This window comes from Microtus ochrogaster, chromosome 4, assembly GCF_000317375.1.
Source record: "Microtus ochrogaster isolate Prairie Vole_2 chromosome 4, MicOch1.0, whole genome shotgun sequence".
NCBI classification, from domain to species: Eukaryota; Metazoa; Chordata; class Mammalia; order Rodentia; family Cricetidae; genus Microtus; species Microtus ochrogaster.
The window spans coordinates 38,482,204-38,504,042 of record NC_022011.1 but is presented as its reverse complement, the minus strand read 5'-3'; the positions used below and the strand labels follow the sequence as shown (position 1 = coordinate 38,504,042).

Sequence of the window (21,839 nt, the reverse complement as noted above, 5' to 3'; positions counted from 1 at the left end):
AAAAAAAAACTTACAGTGTGGATATAGGTATCATTTTTCTTACAGGATAGCTAAGGGCAGGCAACTGGTTTCACAGGGACAGAGAATTCGCCAAGAAGAAATTTGTTCCACTTTGATTTTTGGACATGATTTCACTAGCTGGCTTGGCTGAACTGGAGCTTTTTTTTTTTTTTTTTTTAATCTATTTTTTGTATGCAGTGTTAGTTTCCATGTCTGCCTACATGCCAGAAGAGGGCATCAGACCTTATTATAGCTAGCTGTAACCCACTGTGTGGGTTGCTGGGAATTGAACTCAGGGCCTCTGGAAGAACAGTCAGTGTTCTTAACGTCTGAGCCATCTCTCCAGCCCCTGGACTGCAGCTTTTAGTAGAGCCAAGCTGACCTTAAACTCTTGATCCTTCTTCCCTAGCCTCCTGAGTGCTTGGATTGCAGGTGAGTCACTATGCCAAGAAAATCCTGGTGACAGCTCTGCTCACAGAGGATAAGGGTTCTTTTTTTTTTTTTTTCTTCTTCTTTGTGTGCCTCAGTTTGGGCCAGTCTTTTGGTTTTTTTAGTGTTCTTTAGGGTTCCTTGGAAATATTTTCTTGAACAGGATCCTCCCCCCTCTCTTCCCCTCGCCCATGGTCTTATTCTTTTTAGCAGAGAGTTTTCTCATTGGTGATACAAGAGTAATCTCTAACTTTAAAAATTCTTTAATTTTTAATCATGAAATTCATCTCTTAAATATTGTGTTTGTTAGAACTGAATGCTAATTACTTTGGAATCATTTTTATATCCTGAACTTGGCAAAGGACTCTAAGTAGAGGAATTGGAAAGTTCTCATTTATAATCTGCTAAGACCTATTTCATGACAACATGTTGTAGTTATTTGTCCAGATGTATTCTTATTGTTGAGTCATAATAATGATGAGAAGACAAAACGACAAGGGGATGTAAATAAATAAAGCCAAAAAGAAAGCCAGTGCTGGATTCTTTGGTGTCTGATGGCCCAGGCTGAATCCTGCCTGTGTTACTTAACTGTTGATTTACCACTAGTTGAGCCTCACAGTTTATAAAATGTCTGTCAGTCTGTCTATCTGTGTTTTTTTAAAACCTGATAGGGTTGCTTTGATTAAACAAGGTCGGTTAAACTGCTCGTGGTGATGGTTTGTGTACCTGGGCACCTAGTAAGTGGTAGCTAGTAGTGCTTTAATTGTTATGCAAATGTTGTGAGTGGGATTCAGCTTCTAAAACTGAGTTTGCAAACTTAGAAAGCAAAGAAATGAGCAGAAAGGGCCTTCAGTTTATACAGATTCACCTCAGGGGTTCTGAAAATCAGGGGAGTCCCAAGTGCATGATGTTTACAGATCATTAGCAAACAGATGCCAGGAGGCAAAGAAATGGTAGCTTAGGGATCTGCAACGAAAGACAACATAGAAAAATCAGTTTCTAGTAGAGTTATAGTATTCTAGGTAAGTGATAGAAGGCAACGGGAACATTTTAATTGGGTTTATAAAAGTTTACTTCAGGAACACTCCTATTTCCAATTTGAGGTACACCTATATGTCTATAGTCATCTCATTCATAGTGCTTGCTTATTTCTCTTTTGGGGTTAGCAATATCCCAGCAATTAATATTTATTTTATTCTTACCACATGCCAGCATGATCTTAGAAAGCCTATGGCAGTCAAAAACTTTTCTTCAATTGGATGTTTTGAAATAGGCCTTTTTTTTTATTTTTTAAATCCACTTGAAGAGACAGGCCATTTAATTAGCTTCCTTCCCTTCCTTCCTTCCTTCCTTCCTTCCTTCCTTCCTTCCTTCCTTCCTTCCTTCCTTCCTTCCTTTCTTTCTTTCCTCTATTTGTTGATTATTTGTAACAGGAAAGACTTTTGTGGGAAACAAGCTAAGGAAAACATGGGACCTAACTCCACCAAATATTTTGGCTCTGTTCTGTGTTCTGTTAAGAATGCAGGTATAGCATCATGGGCTTGACTGTCAGTCTAAAGCTACATTTCCCCTGCCTCTCTTGCAGGAAGCCTTTGCCTCTTTTGGACAAGGCTCCATGTCCCTAGGGTAATCCCTGCTTTAGTGCTTGGTGGACTCCAAGGTAGCTGCTTTTTAAGCATTGTGTTCTCCAGTTATGCTCTATTAAACTTGAACTCCTTAGGGGGCTTGTTCATCACCTGGCCTGGACATCGAGTATTTGTACTACAAATGCATACTGGTTTTTAAATGTTGGACAAGTTAGTAAAATTCTAGGCAACCTTATTGCTTTCTTTATAATAAAACTGACATGATAATCACTGAGGAAAACTTTATTATGAAAGTGAAAAACAGAAATTTTGTGTAGCATGCCTGTCACAGTGCTGCTGATGTTTTGCAGGTACTCTTATCAGTAGTTTTGAGTAGATAGTTTTCTCTTTCCCCTACATAATTACAGATGTTATATGGCTATAAAGACCATATGTAGTAATGTCACCTTTAGAATAGAAAAGGCACAGCTGTAATTTAAGTCTAAAGTAGTTACATAAATATAAGATGTAACATTTCTGCTACTTGTTTAAACAATTGAATAAGACTGAGATTGTTTGCGCGGTGGTAGAGCACTTGTTTGCATGCGGGAGGCCCCAGATTTTATTCCCAGGACTTTAGAAAACAGCATCAAGATAAGATAAATTGTAACTCACAGAAAACTTTCATGAAACTGAGATAACTAATTAAAAGGTGATATTCATCTTTATGTGTTAATTGACCAATTTGATAGATCTAAGAAATTAGTTTCAAATCCCAAACTAAGTAAAAAGAAACCATAACAATTTAAATTTAAATGCCTAGCTTGAAATCTGGGGTATATTAGGGGACAACCTTAAGTGAGAACATCACTTTGGGTGTATGAGGTATAAATTCGGTTAAGGAACAACCGAATTTTAATTTATTTTAATTTATCAGTAAGTGATGACATTTTCTGGTTAAAATAGTCCATCATTTTCCAGAAGGCAAGATGAATTTTCTAGACTTTCTCTATGATGTCAAAGGACTCATTATTTGCAGAACAGCTGATGCATTTAGGCCTTGTTGATTCACTTAATTGGTAACTGTACTACATTCATAACTCCAGCAGCTGAAAACAATAGGTCATTGTCTGCTGTTTATGCATTACTAGCCATGTCAGACCAGGGTATGTCTGAAGAGCAGACTATGTAAGTCTGAGGAGGAGTCGGCCAGCACCTGAATGCTCTATTGCTTACCACACTGAGGTGGGTTTTCTGTCCTTCATTGAAAAACACTATTTGTGTTTTTATTATAGATGTTAGTGGCCAACTGTGTTGTGTCTATGTTATCAGTCTGGCTGCTATGAAATAGTATGAAATTGGTTTGAAATTTTAGTGTTGGGAGGAAGTGCTAGAACTGAGTCATGGTTTAAAATCTACTCAATGTTTTTATGTGTTCAGTTTTCATGTTTCAAGGCAGTATGTGTATTCATGCAATAGATTTTTTTTTCTAGGTGATAAGTTCCAAATAAAGGTTCATTTGAAGAAATTAGAAATATTGCTCTTCTAATTAGTGGGCTATTTATACTCTTCTGAGATTTCAGGAGCAAATTTCAATTTTAGGATTAGTAATTTTTAACTTAAAACATAAAAATACGACAAACTCTTGTTTCATTGTCAAGGAAAGGAGTACTACTTTTAAAACTAGGTAAAATATTTGAAGCATTTCTTTTCAAATGTGAAATTTTTAATAGGTAAGATTTAACTGTGATAGAAATGAGTGCCTTGATAGAATGATTATGTTCACTTAAAATGCTAAACCACCAATTTGAGTATTTTGTGGTTATAAAGTAAACATAGCTGAATTTTTGTAGTGTGTTTTTTTCATGTGTTTAATGAGAATATCTGTCCTTGAAGCTTTTTATTTAGCTCAGTCTAGTTTGTAATCTCATCCTCAGGAAACTTTATTATACAAAGAATTAACATCTTGAAGTAAAGTTCACTTCTAACTATGTTTAGAGAAAGAGTGAGATGACCCTCAAAAGGTCACAGTTCTTGGGCTATTTACTTAGCCTACAGTTTTGGTGTATAAAATTGGAAAATGCCATTAAGGTAAGAACATTGAAGTGTATGATTATCCTATTTGCAGCATATTCCCATCTTCTCATCTGGAAAATTAAATCTGATTACAGCTTCACTTAGCATTTATGGCTGTAGGAAAGGGAGATAGTGTCTTAAACTCCATGAAATCGAGCAATTAGATATGTGCCGATAGCTGATGTTTAAAGCTTTTATTTTAAAGGACAGGCCTTTAAAATTGTGAAATCCAAAGGTGTTTAGTATTTTGTCTTTTATTTCCTGAAACATCCTAGAGACAAAGGTTGGATAGGTTCAGTAGGCGTTAAATCTAACGTTTTCTGCCTTGATCTCTAGTATTTTAAAAGTGAAAGCAGTATAGGCTCTCAAGTGAACTGCCACATGGGTAGCTTCTTTTAAGAGTCTCCCAGAGAGCAGCAGTTATGGAAGTTGGTGACATTTAGTTAGTATACAGTTATAGCATATTTCATACAAAATAAAGTCAGCATACTTTTCAATAATCAACTAGAAAATATGCCATGCATTTCTCTTTGAATGTAGTCAGTCATGGGTAAGGGAGAGAGAACCAGAAATAATTTGAAATGATGTGTGTGTGAGGGTGTGTGTTTACCTAGTAGTTACCAATGTGCAAACGAGACTTCATACATAACCATGGTACTTTTATAATTTTTTTTTTGTATTTCTCTTGTAAAAAAACTCTCTACCAGGTTTTCTAGGAACTTAAAGCCTAAGGCAAATGCAAGGATTTTGGAGCTGTATAAAATAAGTTATAGCCCCTTTCCAGTGAGCCTTGCCCAAACTCTTATTCTATTAATTAAGCATCCTGTGGCGACTTGCTATGTCTTATTAAATATTTAAAAGTATGTATAGTTGGAGACTAGAAAACATGGGTTATTGAGACTAAAGAAAGCCAGCCTTTCTTTCTGGAGTTCACAGCACAGCAATGTTCTCTGCTGGAATGAGATTGTACCGCCTAGAATCCTACACTGTGACAATTTTGCCTTGTGGCCCTTAGGAGAAGTAGTGTTGTGAGGACGGACTTGTAGATGGTCATGCTGCCAGGAGAAGGCAGTGTCCTTCTTCACACTGATGTGACATGGAGCTTTGTCCAGAAAGACATAATCTGATGATCCATATTGTTGACAAGGTATTTTAAATACAGATTTTTTTTTAATTGAAAAATGTTTTCCTGTTGGATGTGATGATGCTTGCCTTTGATCCCACCACTCAGAGGATTTCTATGATTTTGAGGTCAGCCTGGTTTACATTGTGAGTTGCAGGACAGCTTGGAACCTTATCTAAAAATGACAGCAACAAAAGAAAAGTGTTTACCTGGGAAATGACATAATTGATTTTTAAATTTGAATCAGAAGAAAGTTGCCAGGACAGGAGGTTAAAAAAAAAAAAGACTATCTTGTTATATGTCCTTAATTTTCTGTCTGAGAGACAGTTCTCAGGGAAAAGCCTGACACGCACGGCCACCTGCCTTAGCACATTGCTAGCTTGTGCTCATCCACTGTGGCACTCTGATCTGCAGATTGATTTTGCCTTCAAAGTTGGTGACACTGCATTTGGTGATGAGCTTCTGAATGAAAAGGTGTTTTGGGACATAAGAAGTTACACCACTTAAGGATGGATTAAAAAACGAATATGTAAATATCAGACTGATGCTAATTTCCAGTGTACATTATTTTCCATATAGAACATTTCATAAAATGCTCCCAGACCATTTAAAACTCAAAGAAATGCAGCTGATGCAATGAAATACATAGAGTACTTGTAAAAACATACAGACGTGCAAGTGGATTGCTGCCAGACAGAAATTTAAAGGCGATTTGCTTAATTGCAGGGTGCTATGTTTTGTATGTACCATGCTGAAGCTGTTAGTAAGGAGGGTGCTGTGCTGCTTGAGAAAATGGATTGTCTTTGGACCTTTTTAACTCACATGTTTCCAATGTCAGTATTTTGGTGGCATCATGGCAATCCTGATCAATTCAATGTGAAAAAAGATTACAGCTTCTTGTACAAAATAGATGTTTTAAGACAATTCAAATAAATTGTTTGCAATCTCTGTCTTAAGTTTTACAAAATAGCTTTCATAGTTTTATGGACTATCAGACTGAATCTTTGAATTAATTGAATGGAACTTTATAGATTAGACTTCGTCTTAAAAAGCATTGCCTTAAAAAAAAAGTAATGTTTTAGTGAATGTTAAGAACTCATGAAATTTGCTTTTTGTAAACCTCTGAGACTGTAAAGAAAACCAAGCAAAAGTCTCATGCTTGAACTGTAGTAAACAATAGTGAATGTTTTGTCCTGGAACATTGTTCTGTTAAAATCTGAGACTCTCCTTGGGCGTTTATGCTGCCAATGACTGAAGCGATGTTTACTGTAATGTAGTTGGGGTAGCCTTTTTACTGGCTGGCATACTCATCTTTACTTTCAGTGTTTCAAACTGGATTAATCTCTTCCATCTATTTTCTTAATTCTGCTATATTGTATATATAAAAAAATATTGAAAATATGTTTTAAAGCAATGGGTTTTTATTACTCTGGTTTCTTATTAATAGAAGTTTAAAAAAGAGATTTAAAACTTTGTTCCACATAATAACAAGAAAGTTTGAAGAATAAACCACAAATTTTGATTTCTAGCATTTATCTCTTCACAAGATGGTGGCACAAAAATAAGACCCATGTTGTTTATTTCTGCTGGTACTTTGTAATTCCCAGGAAGCAAAAACTATTGCAAGATAGAAGGCGTGCTATTAAGACTCCAGTATGAAGTCATGTATATGACTTTTTTTTCTGGTTAAAGAGTATGTTGATCACATGGCATTTGGGAGAAAAGGAGCAAGTTGTGAGTGATTCTGGCTTTCCCACCGTCTGCTTCATTGTGCCTCTCAGTATCTTAGAGATGCTACTTTTGAGTTTGTTTCTAGACTAAAATATCAGATAATTTTATATGTTTCAGGAATGATAGTCACTGTGCTTTTTTAGCTTTGCTACCCACCGGGTTTGTTAGGCTGTCTGTCATACCTTGCTACTAACTTTTCTTTGTTTGGCCCCATAAAGTTTGAACATGTGTGGATCTGAAATGCTCTGACATCAGATGTTGCCATTTTGGCTTAAGAATGTTTAGCTCATGAAATCATTGTAAATATTTCTGAAATATGAAAACCTCACAAATCTTTAACACTCGGTCCCAAGCATTTTGGATAAAAGAGGTACTATCCCTATCTTGGATAAAAGAGGTACTATCCCTATCTTGGATAAAAGAGGTACTATCCCTATCTTGCCTGCCAGTTATTGCCTTCTGGCCACTTGTCTCAGGAGAGGAGAGTCCTTGTATAGTTCAAGCCAGCAGGCCAAAGACAGGCAACACCTTTTCTCTCTGGCTCAGAAGGGTGGCCCTCAGTGGTGCTGCAGAGAGAGCATTACTCTAGAACTCCCCAGGTCTCAATCTAGACACATCATTAGTCACTTCTCGGAAGGTGAAGGTAAAGAGAGAAGGTGATTTCCACTTGTCTTTTTTTTAAAATTTATTTTATTATTTCTTTTAAGATTATATTTGGTTACATCATTTCCTCATTCCCTTTCCTTCCTCCAAATTCTCCCATATATCTTTTCTTGATCTCTTTCAAATTCATGGTTGTTGTATGCATATGTGGATATGAATATACATGCATATTCCTGATTATACCTGCTCAGTCTGTACAATGTTACCTGTTTGTGTGTTTTCAGGCTTACCCTTTAGCACTGCATAACCAGTTGCTGTGCTCTTCCCTGTGGAAGATCATTTATCCCACTCGCAGTGTTCTTTAGTCATGTGCAATTCTTTGTGTAGGATTGAGGCTTTGTGGTTTTCCCCCATCCACTTTGTCATGTCTACGGTTGTTGTCTGTGCTTAGCTCATGTTTAGGTAATCATTTTGGTGAGACTGTTTGAGTGTAATTACTAGGAGACTGTCTCACAACTCCTTCATTCTCTGGATATTGCAATCTTTCTGCCCCTTCTCTACAATGTTCCTTTAGTCTTAGGTGTGGGAGTTGTTTCCAGTGGGACTGGGACCCACAACTGCATTTTGATTGGTTGTGGTTTTCCATAATAGTAGCCATCTGTTGGAAAGCTAAGCACAAAACACCCAAAGAACCAAAAATGATCTTTATTATGTATCACCTCTATGGGAAACAATATTTTTGGTATTTGTGAATATTTCTGTTCTTTGGAATAATCTTAGATTTTAAAAATAGTGTCCAATTGCTTTCATGATTTTTAAACAGATATTTCAAAAACTTAAAGGAAGTAAATGTGGTTCCCTCACCTATTTTTGGTCTGTTTTACTGAAGACTTGAAATTGTGACGTGAAAGATTCGAACCTTTATGAGGATTCATGTTCACAGAGAAGTCAGTTGATGGTTTAGTGTAGCTGTTAAAGACACATAAGAAAAACAAGCACTGTACCGTGAAATACTGTTAGAAGGAAACTTTTTTTTTTTTTTGCATTGATACATGATTTCCCAAATACATGGTATTCTGACCCTTCACCTCCGCAGCATTATCTCTGAGGAGCCAAATCTTTTTTTTAATTGAAAAGATTGCATGCTTTCCTATTGGTTGTAGTTGGAGTTTTGTTTTGTTTTTTTTTTTACTTAGAACATGTCTATATTGACTTATAGATATAACATTATCTTGCAATTATGATTTAAAAATGAAGTGACCCCCCCATACTACAGAGGTGATCAGAAAAGCTGTTTTCACCTTTGTATTTTTATAGTTTCTATACAAATCTAATTATATCAAGGTAAGAATCATTTCATATAATACTTGATTTTTTTTTTTAAACTAACGAACTAGACCAAAAGTACTGGTTTGCTTTGAAGACTTCCTTTAGTTGTAGCTTTGTTTTCATAAGCACTTGGGGAACGCTATGTTTTATTTTCCAAAGTGCTGACTTTTACATTTGTTCCTTGAAAGAATTTCACCCTTGCTGTCCCTTTCTCCCTGGTCTGTGTCTGGTACTTAGGCTGATCAGGCCAACATTCGTAATGATGAAAAAAGGCTGCTGATTAGAGAAGAAAAGTCAAGCAGGTTTAAGACTCATTTTCTTTGGAAAAGTATATTGAGGGCAGCTTGCAGCTGGCAAGATTTTCATATTAGGTAATAGTTCTAAAGTTAACAGTAGCATCAGGCCTTTAAATCTTTTCTTTTTTGTATTTCTGGAGGAGGGCAATGGGAGTGCCTTGCTGAGGCCTTCCTTGTGCTCATCAACATAGCAGCCTCAGCTGCCCCCTTGGATCCCCTGCCAGGGCTGCTATCATCTTCTGATCAAATATTAATGTGTGATCCTCTGCTTGCTCACTAATCCAAAGCCAATTAATATTATCTGTCAATTATTTACAGATCCTGAGGTGCAGAGGCAATTCCCAGAGGACTACAGTGACCAGGTTTGGAATGCGTAATTAATTTTTTACATGACAAAATTTATTTCAGAGTTGTTCAACATATTATTACTGTTCTCTTTACTGAAAAAGATAAATGAAATTTAGAAAGGAATAGAAGTGGTAATTAGGAACCAAAGACAAAATATAAAGCACAGTGAAGTAGGATTGAAAATATTAATGCTAAATTTGGAGTGTTTCCTCCAGAGGGCTATGCACAACAACTAAGCAAGAGATTCCACTTTAGGTGCGTCATTGCCTGTGGGTCAGTAGGAAATTCTTTCTGAGATGCCTGTGAACTGAAGATTTTTTTTAAATATTCTTTTTAAGGAGTCAAGTAGTCTGACCAAAAAGGGAAGGAGCCTTATAACATTATCATGGAATTTGCAGTGCAGGTGATGCTGCTGTTGTCACCTTGGAGTAAAGCAGGTACTTTCAGGGAGGAGTGCTAAGACTGCTTGGGTAGTCCCATCATCTTTCAAATTTCCAGCACTCCATGAACAATGGCACAACATTGTTGAAGTTCTCATGTCAGTCTACTCTATAGTTGGTTCCAGGCTATATGTTGAGACTCCATTTTCTACCCCAAGGAATATTGAAGATACTTTGTAGCTTTATTTGACTCATTACATTTTTAGTTTAAGTTTTCAGTTTGCATAGTTTTTAAATAATAAAAAAGCATCTTTATAACAATGCTATTACTCTTTATCTTTGACAACTTTATCAAACCTTTCACACATGGAATACAGTGCACAAAGCATGTTCCTGATGCATTCATTCAGAGTTTTTTGTTACAAGTCCTTGAGTAAGGGTAAATATAATGAAAAAAAACATGCAGGGCAGTGGTAGCATCTTTGTATTGTGGCCTGTCATAGAGAAAGTTAGGAGTCTAATATGTCTTTTTGAAACAGGGTTGACAGTGTGTCCAGCAATACAAAATAAGCAGTGTAATGACATGCTTTGTAACAAGGTGTTAGGATATAAGAATCTTGAACAGTTGCTCTGGTTTGCTTTGTGTTGACCCCAAGATTAAAATAAGATTTAAAAATAAATTTAAATCTTACCTTACTTATCATTGTCATTTCCTAGTTGGGTTAATTTTTATCATGTTTTAAGTTGCTATGAGATTTAGTCCTTTCAATTAAACAATATAATCCAAAGATTATATGATTTTAAGAAAATTACTGAACATATTTCTTTAAGTAATATCTATAGGATGAAAAACTGTTGCTCATAATTTACTGATGGTCATAGCTCTTAAATCTTTTTAAGTAGATAAATAACCTTTGTGATCCGTTGACCTGAATAATCTAGGGAGGTGCAGTTCTTTAGGAGAAAACTTAGAACAGCATGGTTACCATCTGGGTCTAGACCTTTAAACAGAGGTCTCTACTAATGCCAAAACAGAGACATGAGTTTTATAGTACATAACTTTAGAAACTGCATAGGTAAGAAGTTTGTAATAAAGCTCTAGAAAGTAGAGCTAAGGCAAAAATAAAATTTAAGAAGCATAAAGAAAATATAAACCATTCTGATATTTTATTACTCAGAAGAAACTGCTGGAACAATCTGGAGTTTTAGTATCTGTGTTCTTTTCTTCCCAGTACATGTGTGTATTCATGTGTTTGAGGAGGGTGTGTGTACATGTATATGTGTAACCACAGAAAAATCTAGACAGTTTTATGCACTCTCATTGCATGTGGAGTCCAGTTGTTTAATGTGATGTTAACTGTGTAGTGAATTTAGTCGTTTACTTTTGTCAGTAGATGGCCTTACATACATTTTCTCTGTCAAAGTTGGAATGATTAAAATTATAGTAGGTAGTTATGAAATAGCAGCTGTAGTTATTGTAAAGTTGTTCACAGGATAGAGGTATTTGTTTCTTTGTTTGGAGGAGTGACACAGTGCTGAAATTTGAGAACCAGACTTTGGGCTCAAGGCAAACCTATCAGAATGTATACAATACAGTCTTATTTAGCATCTCCTCAAACTTAAGATATATAATTTTTGTTCTTGATCCCAAACAACTCAGGAAATGAGACATGAAAGATCTACTTGATTTTTTAAGATATTTTTCCAACTTCCAAAAATGTACTTGAGAATCATACCTACTATGAAAGAGGATGAAAAATGCTTATTTTTTAATTGCTGCTTAAAATCATTTTTATTCTGATTTCATAGGCTTTTTTCACATTGTCATTTGTTTGAATAAACCAGATTATCTGTCTCTCCCAGATATATATTTCCTGTATACCATTATAAGAGATTCTTAGGAATATTTCTATTTTGTGTAAGCATTAAGTATAGTATTTCAAATATTAAAACATTTATGATGTGGTCCTTAAGGAATATTTAAGATATTTCTCCACCCAATATAACACTTATCACTGTGTGGGTGTGAACACCCTGTTCTCTCCCCCATACCCTCTCCGTTCGATTTTCACTCCTCGTTCACCTAAACTGCCAGAGCTTGTTTTTACATATAGTATATTTCCCATGTACCGCACACTTGATCAGAGACACTGGCTGATGCTAGATGTTTTATTCTGTGTGTTCTTTGTACCTTACAGTAAAAGAATCTGTCACAAATTATTGTGCCTCACTGCTTTAGAAACTGAGAAAAAAGGGAGGTTAGATTGACATCTGTGGCTGAATAATGATGACCAGCCTTTTGGCTCTCCTTGAGCCACAAAGCTAGCACTGCCTTTAGAGTGGAAAAAGAAGTAAGAAGAAAGGGGAGGATAAAAGAGAGTTACAAATCTGTGCTCTCAGAGATGTATTACTGTTGGGCCAGTTGTCTGCATGGTATGATAATCCATTTTGATCTTCTCTGTCTTAATTGTCTGCTAAAGACAAACGGGCAGTAAAAGTTCATCAGTTTCATCTTTTTGCTTCTCGTTTAGAAGCGGAATAAATGATCCATCACTACAGAGGAAGCCTTTCTTTCTGTCACGGAAGTAATGCAGACCCAACACATTTTATTAAAATGTTTCCCCTCATTATTTCAGTCCTCTCAGCTCTGATAGATCTTACTGTTTCATAAAAAATGTAATCTGAAATGTAAATAAGGGTCTTGATACAGAAAGAAGAAGTAATGAGCAGCCTGAGCCACATTTTAGGGCTCTTGGTTGTAATTACTGACAGAGTGGTTTCTCTGTGCCCCATTTTCCCTCCTTAAGTTGTCTGTGACACAGTCAGACCACAGTGACATCTATGGTTTAAACCATTAAGTCAGTGTAGCACTCAATAGTTCATCAAAATTTAGTGAGCCTGGAAGTATAGGCTTTGTTAATTCCTGGAAGATGCACAGTACTTTTTTAAAAAGCAAAATAAAAAACAAAACGGGAAAAGCAAGGGCTTTTCAGAGTTCACATTGCTTACTTATCTGCTTTTGTTTAAAGCTTAACTAGTTTAAATACTAAAACACCAGCAGTGGTAGGGTTCTGACTTGAAAGGATCTTGTACTTCTGGAAAAAATAATCTTCTAACAGCTTATGTATGAGATGAAAAAGAAATTCTTTGTCTCATAGATATATAATAAAATCAGCATTTTTCAATAGTTAAAGGTTATAAAATTGAAGGTGGATTTTGAATTACTTTGGGTTATGGGAAAAACCTATTCTTTTGAGCCTCCAACAATAAGCAGTAGAAAATTCCTGTTACAGGGCGGAAGCACAGTAGTAATGCAGTACTCTCATTCTCAAAGATAGCATGCTATTCTGACACTGGAAATGAGAAATAAGCATGACTGTCTTTGACTCACAAATAAAACCATAGTTCTGTAGTCAGCTCGGTGTACTTATGTCATTTTGTTTACTCTGTTTATTCATAATTATGGGAATAATTTGTAAAATTTTGTTAGTACCATTTTAATGAATACTAATTGAATTAAGGGAAAATGATAGTTAAACTTATATGTTTGTAAATGATACTACTCCCATCAAAAGCCAATTATTGGTTTTAAAACAATAGGTATATTTCAGATTAATAATTGGTAGTAATTATGATTATGGCATAGAATAGTATGAAATAAAGGCATAGTAACCTATCAGATGCTTCCTTAAATAGCATTGTACTGTATCAAGTGAAACAGGTATTATACATGATTTTAAAGCATGCTGGTCATAATGTAATTAATTCTTACATTAAAACATGTAGAATTATTAATTGTACTTTTTATAGCTTATTTGTTCTAAGATTGGCTGTTAGAGTTGAGGGTACTAGAAGTTATTTCTTCAAATGCTCATGTATATTTTGATAAAATAGTGTCTTAGTGCCCTGGAAAGAGGGATCTGTGTACCCCCGTATACAGAGATTTCTATTAGAATCACAGGTCATTTTTCTTTCCACTGGCACTGAAACACAGGTTATAATGGATCCAACAATTTTTATGCATTTATAGAAACTATAAAAATTTTATGGAAATCTTTATATAGAAACTAACAGCGTTTCTTATACAAGTGTATGTAAGCCATGTAGAAACATGGTGCATTTGGAAAAATAAAAAAGTGCTCTTTTGTGGTTTCACATGGCCTATGCGATTTTAGAATTTCACCATAGTCAATTAAGCAAAATAAAAAAAATAAACACCAGCTTGATACTAAAAACGAATGCAAATATGTTGCATACTCTGGGCTAATTGTGATGGAAATAATCTTCTTTGGGAAGTATGTAATTGTTTGAATATGGGTTTTCTTGCTTGTGTTGCAGATATGCTCTGAAGAGACATTTTCTAAGTTTCTTGTTATACACAAATAACTTTGGTAAATTGATTAAAAGATTCTGATTAGAAAGACAGTAGAGATTATAAGCGGACTTTGGTTGTATTGGGTAGTGGTGTCTCATGCCTTTAATCCCAACACTCAGGAGGAAGAGCAGGCAGATCTCTGAATTTGAGACCAACCTGGTCTACAGAGGTAGTTCCAAAACAGCTAGGACTACACAAAGAAACCCTGCCTCAAAAAACTAACAAATAAACAAATAATGAACTAATGAGCATTGCTACTTGCCTACTGGTGATTTCTTCACTTTAAAAAATTAATTTATTTTTACTGTTTTGTTTTTTTGAATCTCACATCATGTGTCCCGATTTTGGTCAACTCACAGTCTTCCCATGTCCATCCCTCTCCTGTGACTCCCCCTTAAAAAACAAACAAACAAAAGTCAGTCCATTTTGTGTTGTCCAAATATTCTCTATAGCGTGGTCAGATTCCTAGTAGCTATATCCCCAAGGAAGGGTGTGTCTTCCCCATCTGCATCAGTGCCAGAAAAGCCTTCAGCTGAGAAAAGCCATTAGATGGTCTGAATGGGGTGGAGTTGGGTGGGACTAGCTCTCTCGCACCCATGCTGCTTCAGACCTCACTCGGGACCATGGTTATCTGCATGTACTTCAATGGTAATGTAGGTCGCAGACATCAGCCATGGCCCTTGGCAGTATCTGACCCACTCAAGGACCACTGACCCACTCAAGACTCTCAGTGGCTGTATGGATCACGAGCCTTAACATGGTCTCAAGTGGTGGTTACACAGGCCACTCACTTCAGCATGGCTCCCTGAGGCAGCAAAGCAGAGGCACAACAGAGGTATCACTGAGGCATCAATGGAGGCACAGACTATATATGGGATCACAAGCTTTATTGTGGCCTGGGGCAGCAGCTTGGATCACCGACACCAACATGGCCTCTGGTGGTATTGCAAGCCATGGTGGTTCTTGAGGCCCAGTCCAGAAAAGAACCCATCATCATCTCTGGCTACCTTTGTTACCCAGAGCCAGGGGAGTCCCAAGACCTCATCCCAGGTTAGGGGGCTGAATCTGTACCTGCTTAAGCTCCAGGCTGTTGTACATTATTCTGCCAACCCTACTGGGTTGACAATGACAGCTTGTAGACCTCAGTCTACTCTCTTACCTGTCACCTTTCTCACATCTTCTTTTTTTTTTTTTTTTTTTTTTTTTTATCCCTAGCCCATATACTGCTCCCTTCTTCTATCTTTCCCACCTCTCCATCACATATTTGTTCCTTTAGTGTCTCTGGCTGGCCTGGGCTGCCTTGCTTCATTCTCTTGATGTGGCCCAATGTATGAAAAGTTTCATGTTACTTTCTTTCAAATGTTGATAATCTAGAGACTGAGCATTCTGTTGTAGAATTTATTTTATTTTATTTTATTTTTTGGTTTTTTGAGATAGGGTTTCTCTGTGGTTTTGGAGCCTGTCCTGGAACTAGCTCTTGTAGACCAGGCTGGTCTCGAACTCACAGAGATCCGCCTGCCTCTGCCTCCCAAGTGCTGGGATTAAAGGCGTGCGCCACCACCGCCCGGCTAGAATTTATTAATGTATTGTATTTGATCTCTTCCTTTTATCAGGCAGGAATCATAAAGAGTGTACCTCATCAATTACAGTCATAAGTAGGTCCAGATTGGGACTTAGACTTGGTGTTTGTGACTCACACAGAGAAAAAGGAATTGGGACATGAGAAATACCCCATTTCTCTTGAAATTTTGGAGCTGTCTTGCATTTGAAGTTCTTCTCCAGACTGGATTATGCTCCAGTCCACTGCTGTAGTCGATTCAGATTTGGTTTATTTTGAATTGTGAGTTGCATGTAATTTTGGAAACTTTTTATAAAATCAGCATACACAGTATGACTTTTATGACATAAAACAAAATTAATTCTTGGTGATCCTCCCTCCTGTATCCATGCCCCCCCCCTTCTTCATGTTCTCCTTTCCCTCCATGGCCTCCTTTTCACTTTTGAAATTTTTTTGTTTGTCTATCTTTGGGACAGGATCTCACTGGTTGATTTACACTCAATGGACTCAAACGATCTACACATCTGCTTTCCTTGTAGGCAGGAATAGCAAGCTCTCTATAGCACTAGATACCACAGGATAGATCATATGGATTCATTTGCATTTCATTCAAAGACTGAATCATGATGGTGAAGATTACACTCTACATCCTAGTCTTAACAATAACGTTGCTAATAAGAGACTATACTTTCTGCCTTTACCTCTTTATCACTATTTTTGATGGTAAAAACAGTCTAGGAGAGAGACTAAGTTTGATTTGTACAGAAAGTGATTAGTAAGTTTGCACACCAAGGGTCAGACACCATGCCAGGAAGGTAAGACGAAAAGAGATTACAACTGTGGTCAGTAGTAGGCTATAGAAGTAACTTAGGTCCAAAGTGTGTTGATATTTATTGAATGTGGCTTGGCTAGAAAATCTGATGTTGGGAATGATGAGTGATGATGCCACCATATAGTTACATCCTTGCCAAGAAGGATAGTCATCAAGAGTAGTTCAGAGAAGCTCAAGTGGGAAATGTTAGAGAGCTGCCCTAAAGAAATACTTTCTTTTAGATCTATGTTACATATGTGTTTTCTAAGATTGGTTGTTCTTGTATGGGGTTTTAAACTAATTGCCCTAGTTACTTTTCATGTATATTTGGTATTCTGGAAGTATGGGTCGAATTATAATTTTTGTATGCACAAATATAAATTCTTAATCCCTTCAGCCTGATCACAGACTGAAGTAGACTGTAAGCCCAATAGCTCCAAAAGCGCCTTGCTGTAGATTTTCTTGGAGCAGAGTATCAGTACCCATGATTGCACTGAGTGTGACTGTTAGGGTATTGTATTACAGCTCTCTAAATGATGCTTTGGATTAAAGATGTATGAACATACCAAGAACAAGCGTCTGCTGCTCTGTTTATGATCTGTTCATTTATTTTTGTTTCTAGAGACAGAGTTTTGCTGTTTAGCCCAGGTTCTCTTGGAAGTTATGGTTCCCTGCCTCATGCTGGAATTATAGTCACGACACCATGTAATCCTTACTTACACATTGCTATTAGAAATGTACAATTTTTTGGTTTTATTCTTGCCCTCCCGCAAAGAAAAACCATTAAAATGGGGTTGGATAGATGGTGTGGGAGGTCCTTCTGTCTGTGTTTTGCTTTTATTTATTGGTTAATGAATAAAGAACTGGCTTGGCCTATAGCATGAGAGGAGAAGGGTGGGGTCAGATGCCATGGAGCCATGGCCAGAGTCAGACATGCCGAAACTTTGCCAGTAAGCCACTGCCATGTGGCAATACACAGATTAATGGAGATGGGTTAAATTAATATGTAAGAGTTAGCCAATAACAAGCTAGAGCTAATGGGTCAAGCAGTGATTTAATTAACACAGTTTCTGTGTAATTATTTCCGGTCTAAGCTAGCCAGGTGGCCAGGAACCAACAAGTGGCCCAGCCCCTTCCGTCAACAGATAGATGGCTTGATGATTAAAAGCACTGGCTGCTCTTCCAGAGGACTCAAGTTCAATACCCGGCATACATATAGCAGCTCACAGCCATCTGTAACTCTAATGCTATCCTCTGTAAGTACCAGGCACAGGTATTTATGCAGGCAAAGCATCCAAACACAGAAAAACAATAAAAATAAAATAAACATTTAAAAATTCAAGTGTCTGAGGGTACCAGTAGATGGGTGGTCTTATTTTTAGCAAGTTACCCAATAAGATTATCAGTGAAGTAGGTCTAGTTTTTGATGACTTTTAAATTAAGAAATGTTTAATTACTTATATTTGTTTTGCATATATGTGCCTGTGTGGGAAAGCTAGAAGGCAACTTGTGAGAGTCAGAGTTATTCTTCCACCATATGGGTTCTGTGGATGGAGCACAGGTGGCTGGCTTGACAGTATGTATCTCTATTGGCTGCAACAATTCAATGACCCAGCTTTTGAGAGTTGTAATCTGTTTTGCCTTAGTTGCATGCTATTGGTTCCTATTGCTCTTTATGTAGGCACCTGTAAGTAAGTCTGCATTAAATCTTCTTTGTTTTCATCCCAAACTGCTCTCTAGTCTGTCCAAGTTGTCTATTTTCTTTTGCATTTATATGATCAGCATTTCTCATATGTATTCTTTCTAATGGCCAACAACCCAGTGACCCCAAAGTCTGTCTTCTACAACAATGGTTCTCAACCTAGAGGTCGTGACCCCTTTCACAGGGGTTGCCTATGACCATCAGAAAACACAGATATTTACATTGATTCATAACAATAGCAGAATTACAGTTATGAAGTAGCAACAAAAATAATATTGTGATGGGGAGGTCACTATAATATGAAGAACTCTATTAAAGGGCACACCGTCAGGAAAGTTGAGAACCACTGGTTCATAAAATGGCTAGGTAAAATTCTCCATTATCTTTTTTTTTTTTTTTTTTTTTTTTTTTTTTTTGGTTTTTCGAGACAGGGTTTCTCTGTGGCTTTGGAGCCTGTCCTGGAACTAGCTCTGTAGACCAGGCTGGTCTCGAACTCCATTATCATTTTCTCTCTATTAATTGTTTGTTTGAGTCACCGGCTCAGTGTGTAGACCAGACTGGCCTTGAACTTTGAGTTCTGGGATTGCAAAGCATGTTCTTCAATGCTCATATTCTGTAGTTGGATCTCTTGGTGGTTCCTGATAATTTCAGGAGCTAAACTTGAAGATTAGTCAAGTATTTGGCCTTGATTTGACCTTGTCTCCTATTATTATCTCTAATAATACATAAATGTATACTTTTTTAAATTGATTTTTATTGAGCTCTACATTTGTCTCTGTTCCCCTCTCTGCCTCTCCTCTCCCTCCTTCAACCCTCCCCCAAGGTCCCCATGCTCCCAATTTACTCAGGAGATCTTCTCTTTTTTTACTTCCCATGTAAGTCACTCTTAGTGTCTTCACTGTTGTCTAAGTTCTCTGGGATTGTGGTTTGTAGGGTTTTCTTTGCTTTATGTTTAAAAACCACCTATGAGTGAGTAGATGTGATAATTATCTTTCTGTGTCTGGGTTGCCTCACTCAAAATAATGTTTTCTAGCTCCATCCATTTTCCTGCAAAATTCAATGTCGTTATTTATTTTTCCTGCTGTGTAGTACTCCATTGTGTAAATGTACCACATTTTCCTTATCCATTCTTTGGTCGAGGGGCATTTAGGTTGTTTCCAGGTTTTGGCTTTGAAAAACAAAGCTGCTATGAACATAGTTGAGCACATGTCCTTGTGGCATCATTGATTATCCTTTGAATATATACCCAAAGTGGTATTACTGGGTCTTGAGGAAGGTTGTTTCCTAATTTTCTGAGAGATTGCCACACTGATATCCAAAGGAGTTGTACCAGCTTGCATTCCTACCAGCAATGCAGAAATGTTCCCTTTTCCCCACAACCTCGTCAGCATAAGTTGTCATCAGTGTTTTTGATCTTGGCCATTCTTTCAGGTGTAAGATGGAATCTCAGAGTCTTTTGTTGGTTTGCATTTCTCTGATGACTAAGGATGTTGAATATTTCCTTACATGTCTTTCAGCCATATTAGATTCCTCTTTTGAGAGTTCTCTGTTTAAGTCTGTACTCCATTTTTTAAAATATTGGATTATGTGTTGTTTAGTTGTCCAATTTTTTAGTTGTTTGTGTATTTTGGAGATCAGACCTCTGTCTTATGTGGGGTTAGTGAAGATCTTGTCCCATTCTGTAGGCTGTCGTTTTGTCTTGTTGACTGTGTCCTTTGCTTTACAGAAGCTTTTCAGTTTCAAGAGGTCCCATTTATTAATTGTTTCTCTCAGTGTCTGTGCTGCTGGGGTTATATTTAGAGAGTGGTTCCCTGTACCAATGCGTTCAAGTGTACTTCCCTCTTTCTCTTCTATAAGGTTCAGTGTGGCTGGTTTTATGTTGAGGTCTTTTATCCATTTGGACTTGAGTTTTGTGCATGGTGATAGATATGGGTCTATTTTCATTCTTCTACATGTTGATATCCAGTTATTCCAGCACCACTTGTTAAATATGCTTTCCTTTTTCCATTTGATATTTTTTGCTTCCTTGTCAAAAATCAGATGTTCGAAGATGTGTGGATTGATATATCCGGGTCTTCTATTCAGTTCCATTGGTCCTCCTGTCTGTTCTTATGCCAATACCAGGCTGTTTTCAGTACTGTAGCTCTGTAGTAAAGTTTGAAGTCAGGGATTGTGATGTCTCTAAAAGTTCTCTTATTGTACAGGATTGTTTTGGCTATCCTGGGATTTTTACTTTTCCATGTGAAGTTGAGTACCGTTTTATGTGAAGAATTTTGCTGGGATTTTGATGGGCATTGTGTTGAATCTATAGATTGCTTTTGGCAAGATTGTCATTTTTACTATGTTACTTCTGCCTACCCAAGAGATGGGAGATCTGGTATCTTCTTCAGTTTCTTTCTTCAAAGATTTAAAGTTCTTGTCATACAAGTCGTCACTTGTTTGGTTAGTGTTACTCTAAGATATTTCATGCTATTTGTGTCTTTTGTGAAGGGTGTTGATTGACTGATTTCTTCCCTAGCCCTTTTATCATCTGTGTACAGGAGGGCTACTGATTTTTTTTTGAGTTAATCCTGTATCCTGCTACATTACTGAAAGTGTTTATTAGTTGTAGAAGTTCCTTGGTAGAATTTTTGGGATCGCTTATGTAAACTATCATATCATCAGCCAATAGTGAGAGTTTGACTTCTTCTTTTGCAGTTTGTATCCCCTTGATCTCCTTTATATTTCTCATTGCCCTAGCTTGTACCTCAAGAACTATATTAAATTGATTGATTTGTATTTTTACCACTTCCCAGCATTCTTTGCTCTTTCATAGCACTTCTGCCCAAACTGTTTTTATGGTTGGGATATTTTATTCATTTTTGTTTTCTTACTCTTACACCAGAACACTTCTGCTCAGTTTGTTACATTGCATGAGCAACTTGCCCTGACTGAACTAATAAGTCAGAACTCAGCTTGGAGAACACTCGAAACATTTACTCCTTGCATTCTATTGTCTATGTGTGTGTCTCATTTGTCAGTCTACATTTTTTCTATTCATTCATTCATTTGTTTATTTATTTATTTAAGATTTCTGTCTCTTCCCCACCACCACCTCCCATATCCCTCCCCCTCCCCCAATCAACTCCCCCTCTCTCATCACCTCCAAGAGCAGTCAGGGTTCCCTGCCCTGTGGGGAGTCCAAGGACCTCCCACCTCCTTCCAGGTCTAGTAAGGTGAACATCCAAACAGCCTAGGCTCCCACAAAGCCAGTACGTGCAGTAAGATCAAAACCCAATGCCATTGTTCTTGACTTCTCAGCAGTCCTCATTGTCTGCTATGTTCAGTGAGTCTGGTTTTATTCCATGATTATTCAGACCCAGTCCAGCCAGCCTTGGTGAGTTCCTGAAAGAACATCCCCATTGTCTCAGTGTGTGGGTGCACCCCTCATGGCCCTGAGTTCCTTGCTCGTGCTCTCTCTCCTTCTGCTCCTGATTTGGACCTTGGGGTTGTAGTCCGGTGCTTCAATGTGGG

The 21,839-nt window shown here is 37.1% G+C and overlaps 1 protein-coding gene across 4 annotated transcripts in view; it reads left to right on the top strand.

Annotated features, from left to right (window-relative positions):
- Dennd1a (DENN domain containing 1A) overlaps positions 1-21,839 on the top strand; it is a 536,773-nt gene that overhangs the window by 128,801 nt on the left and 386,133 nt on the right. For all 4 annotated transcript variants that reach the window (XM_026778778.1, XM_026778777.1, XM_013345984.2 and 1 more), the window contains one exon: positions 9,471-9,514. In XM_026778778.1, coding sequence (XP_026634579.1) covers positions 9,471-9,514 — 44 coding nt within the window. The remainder of the gene's footprint in view (positions 1-9,470; positions 9,515-21,839) is intronic.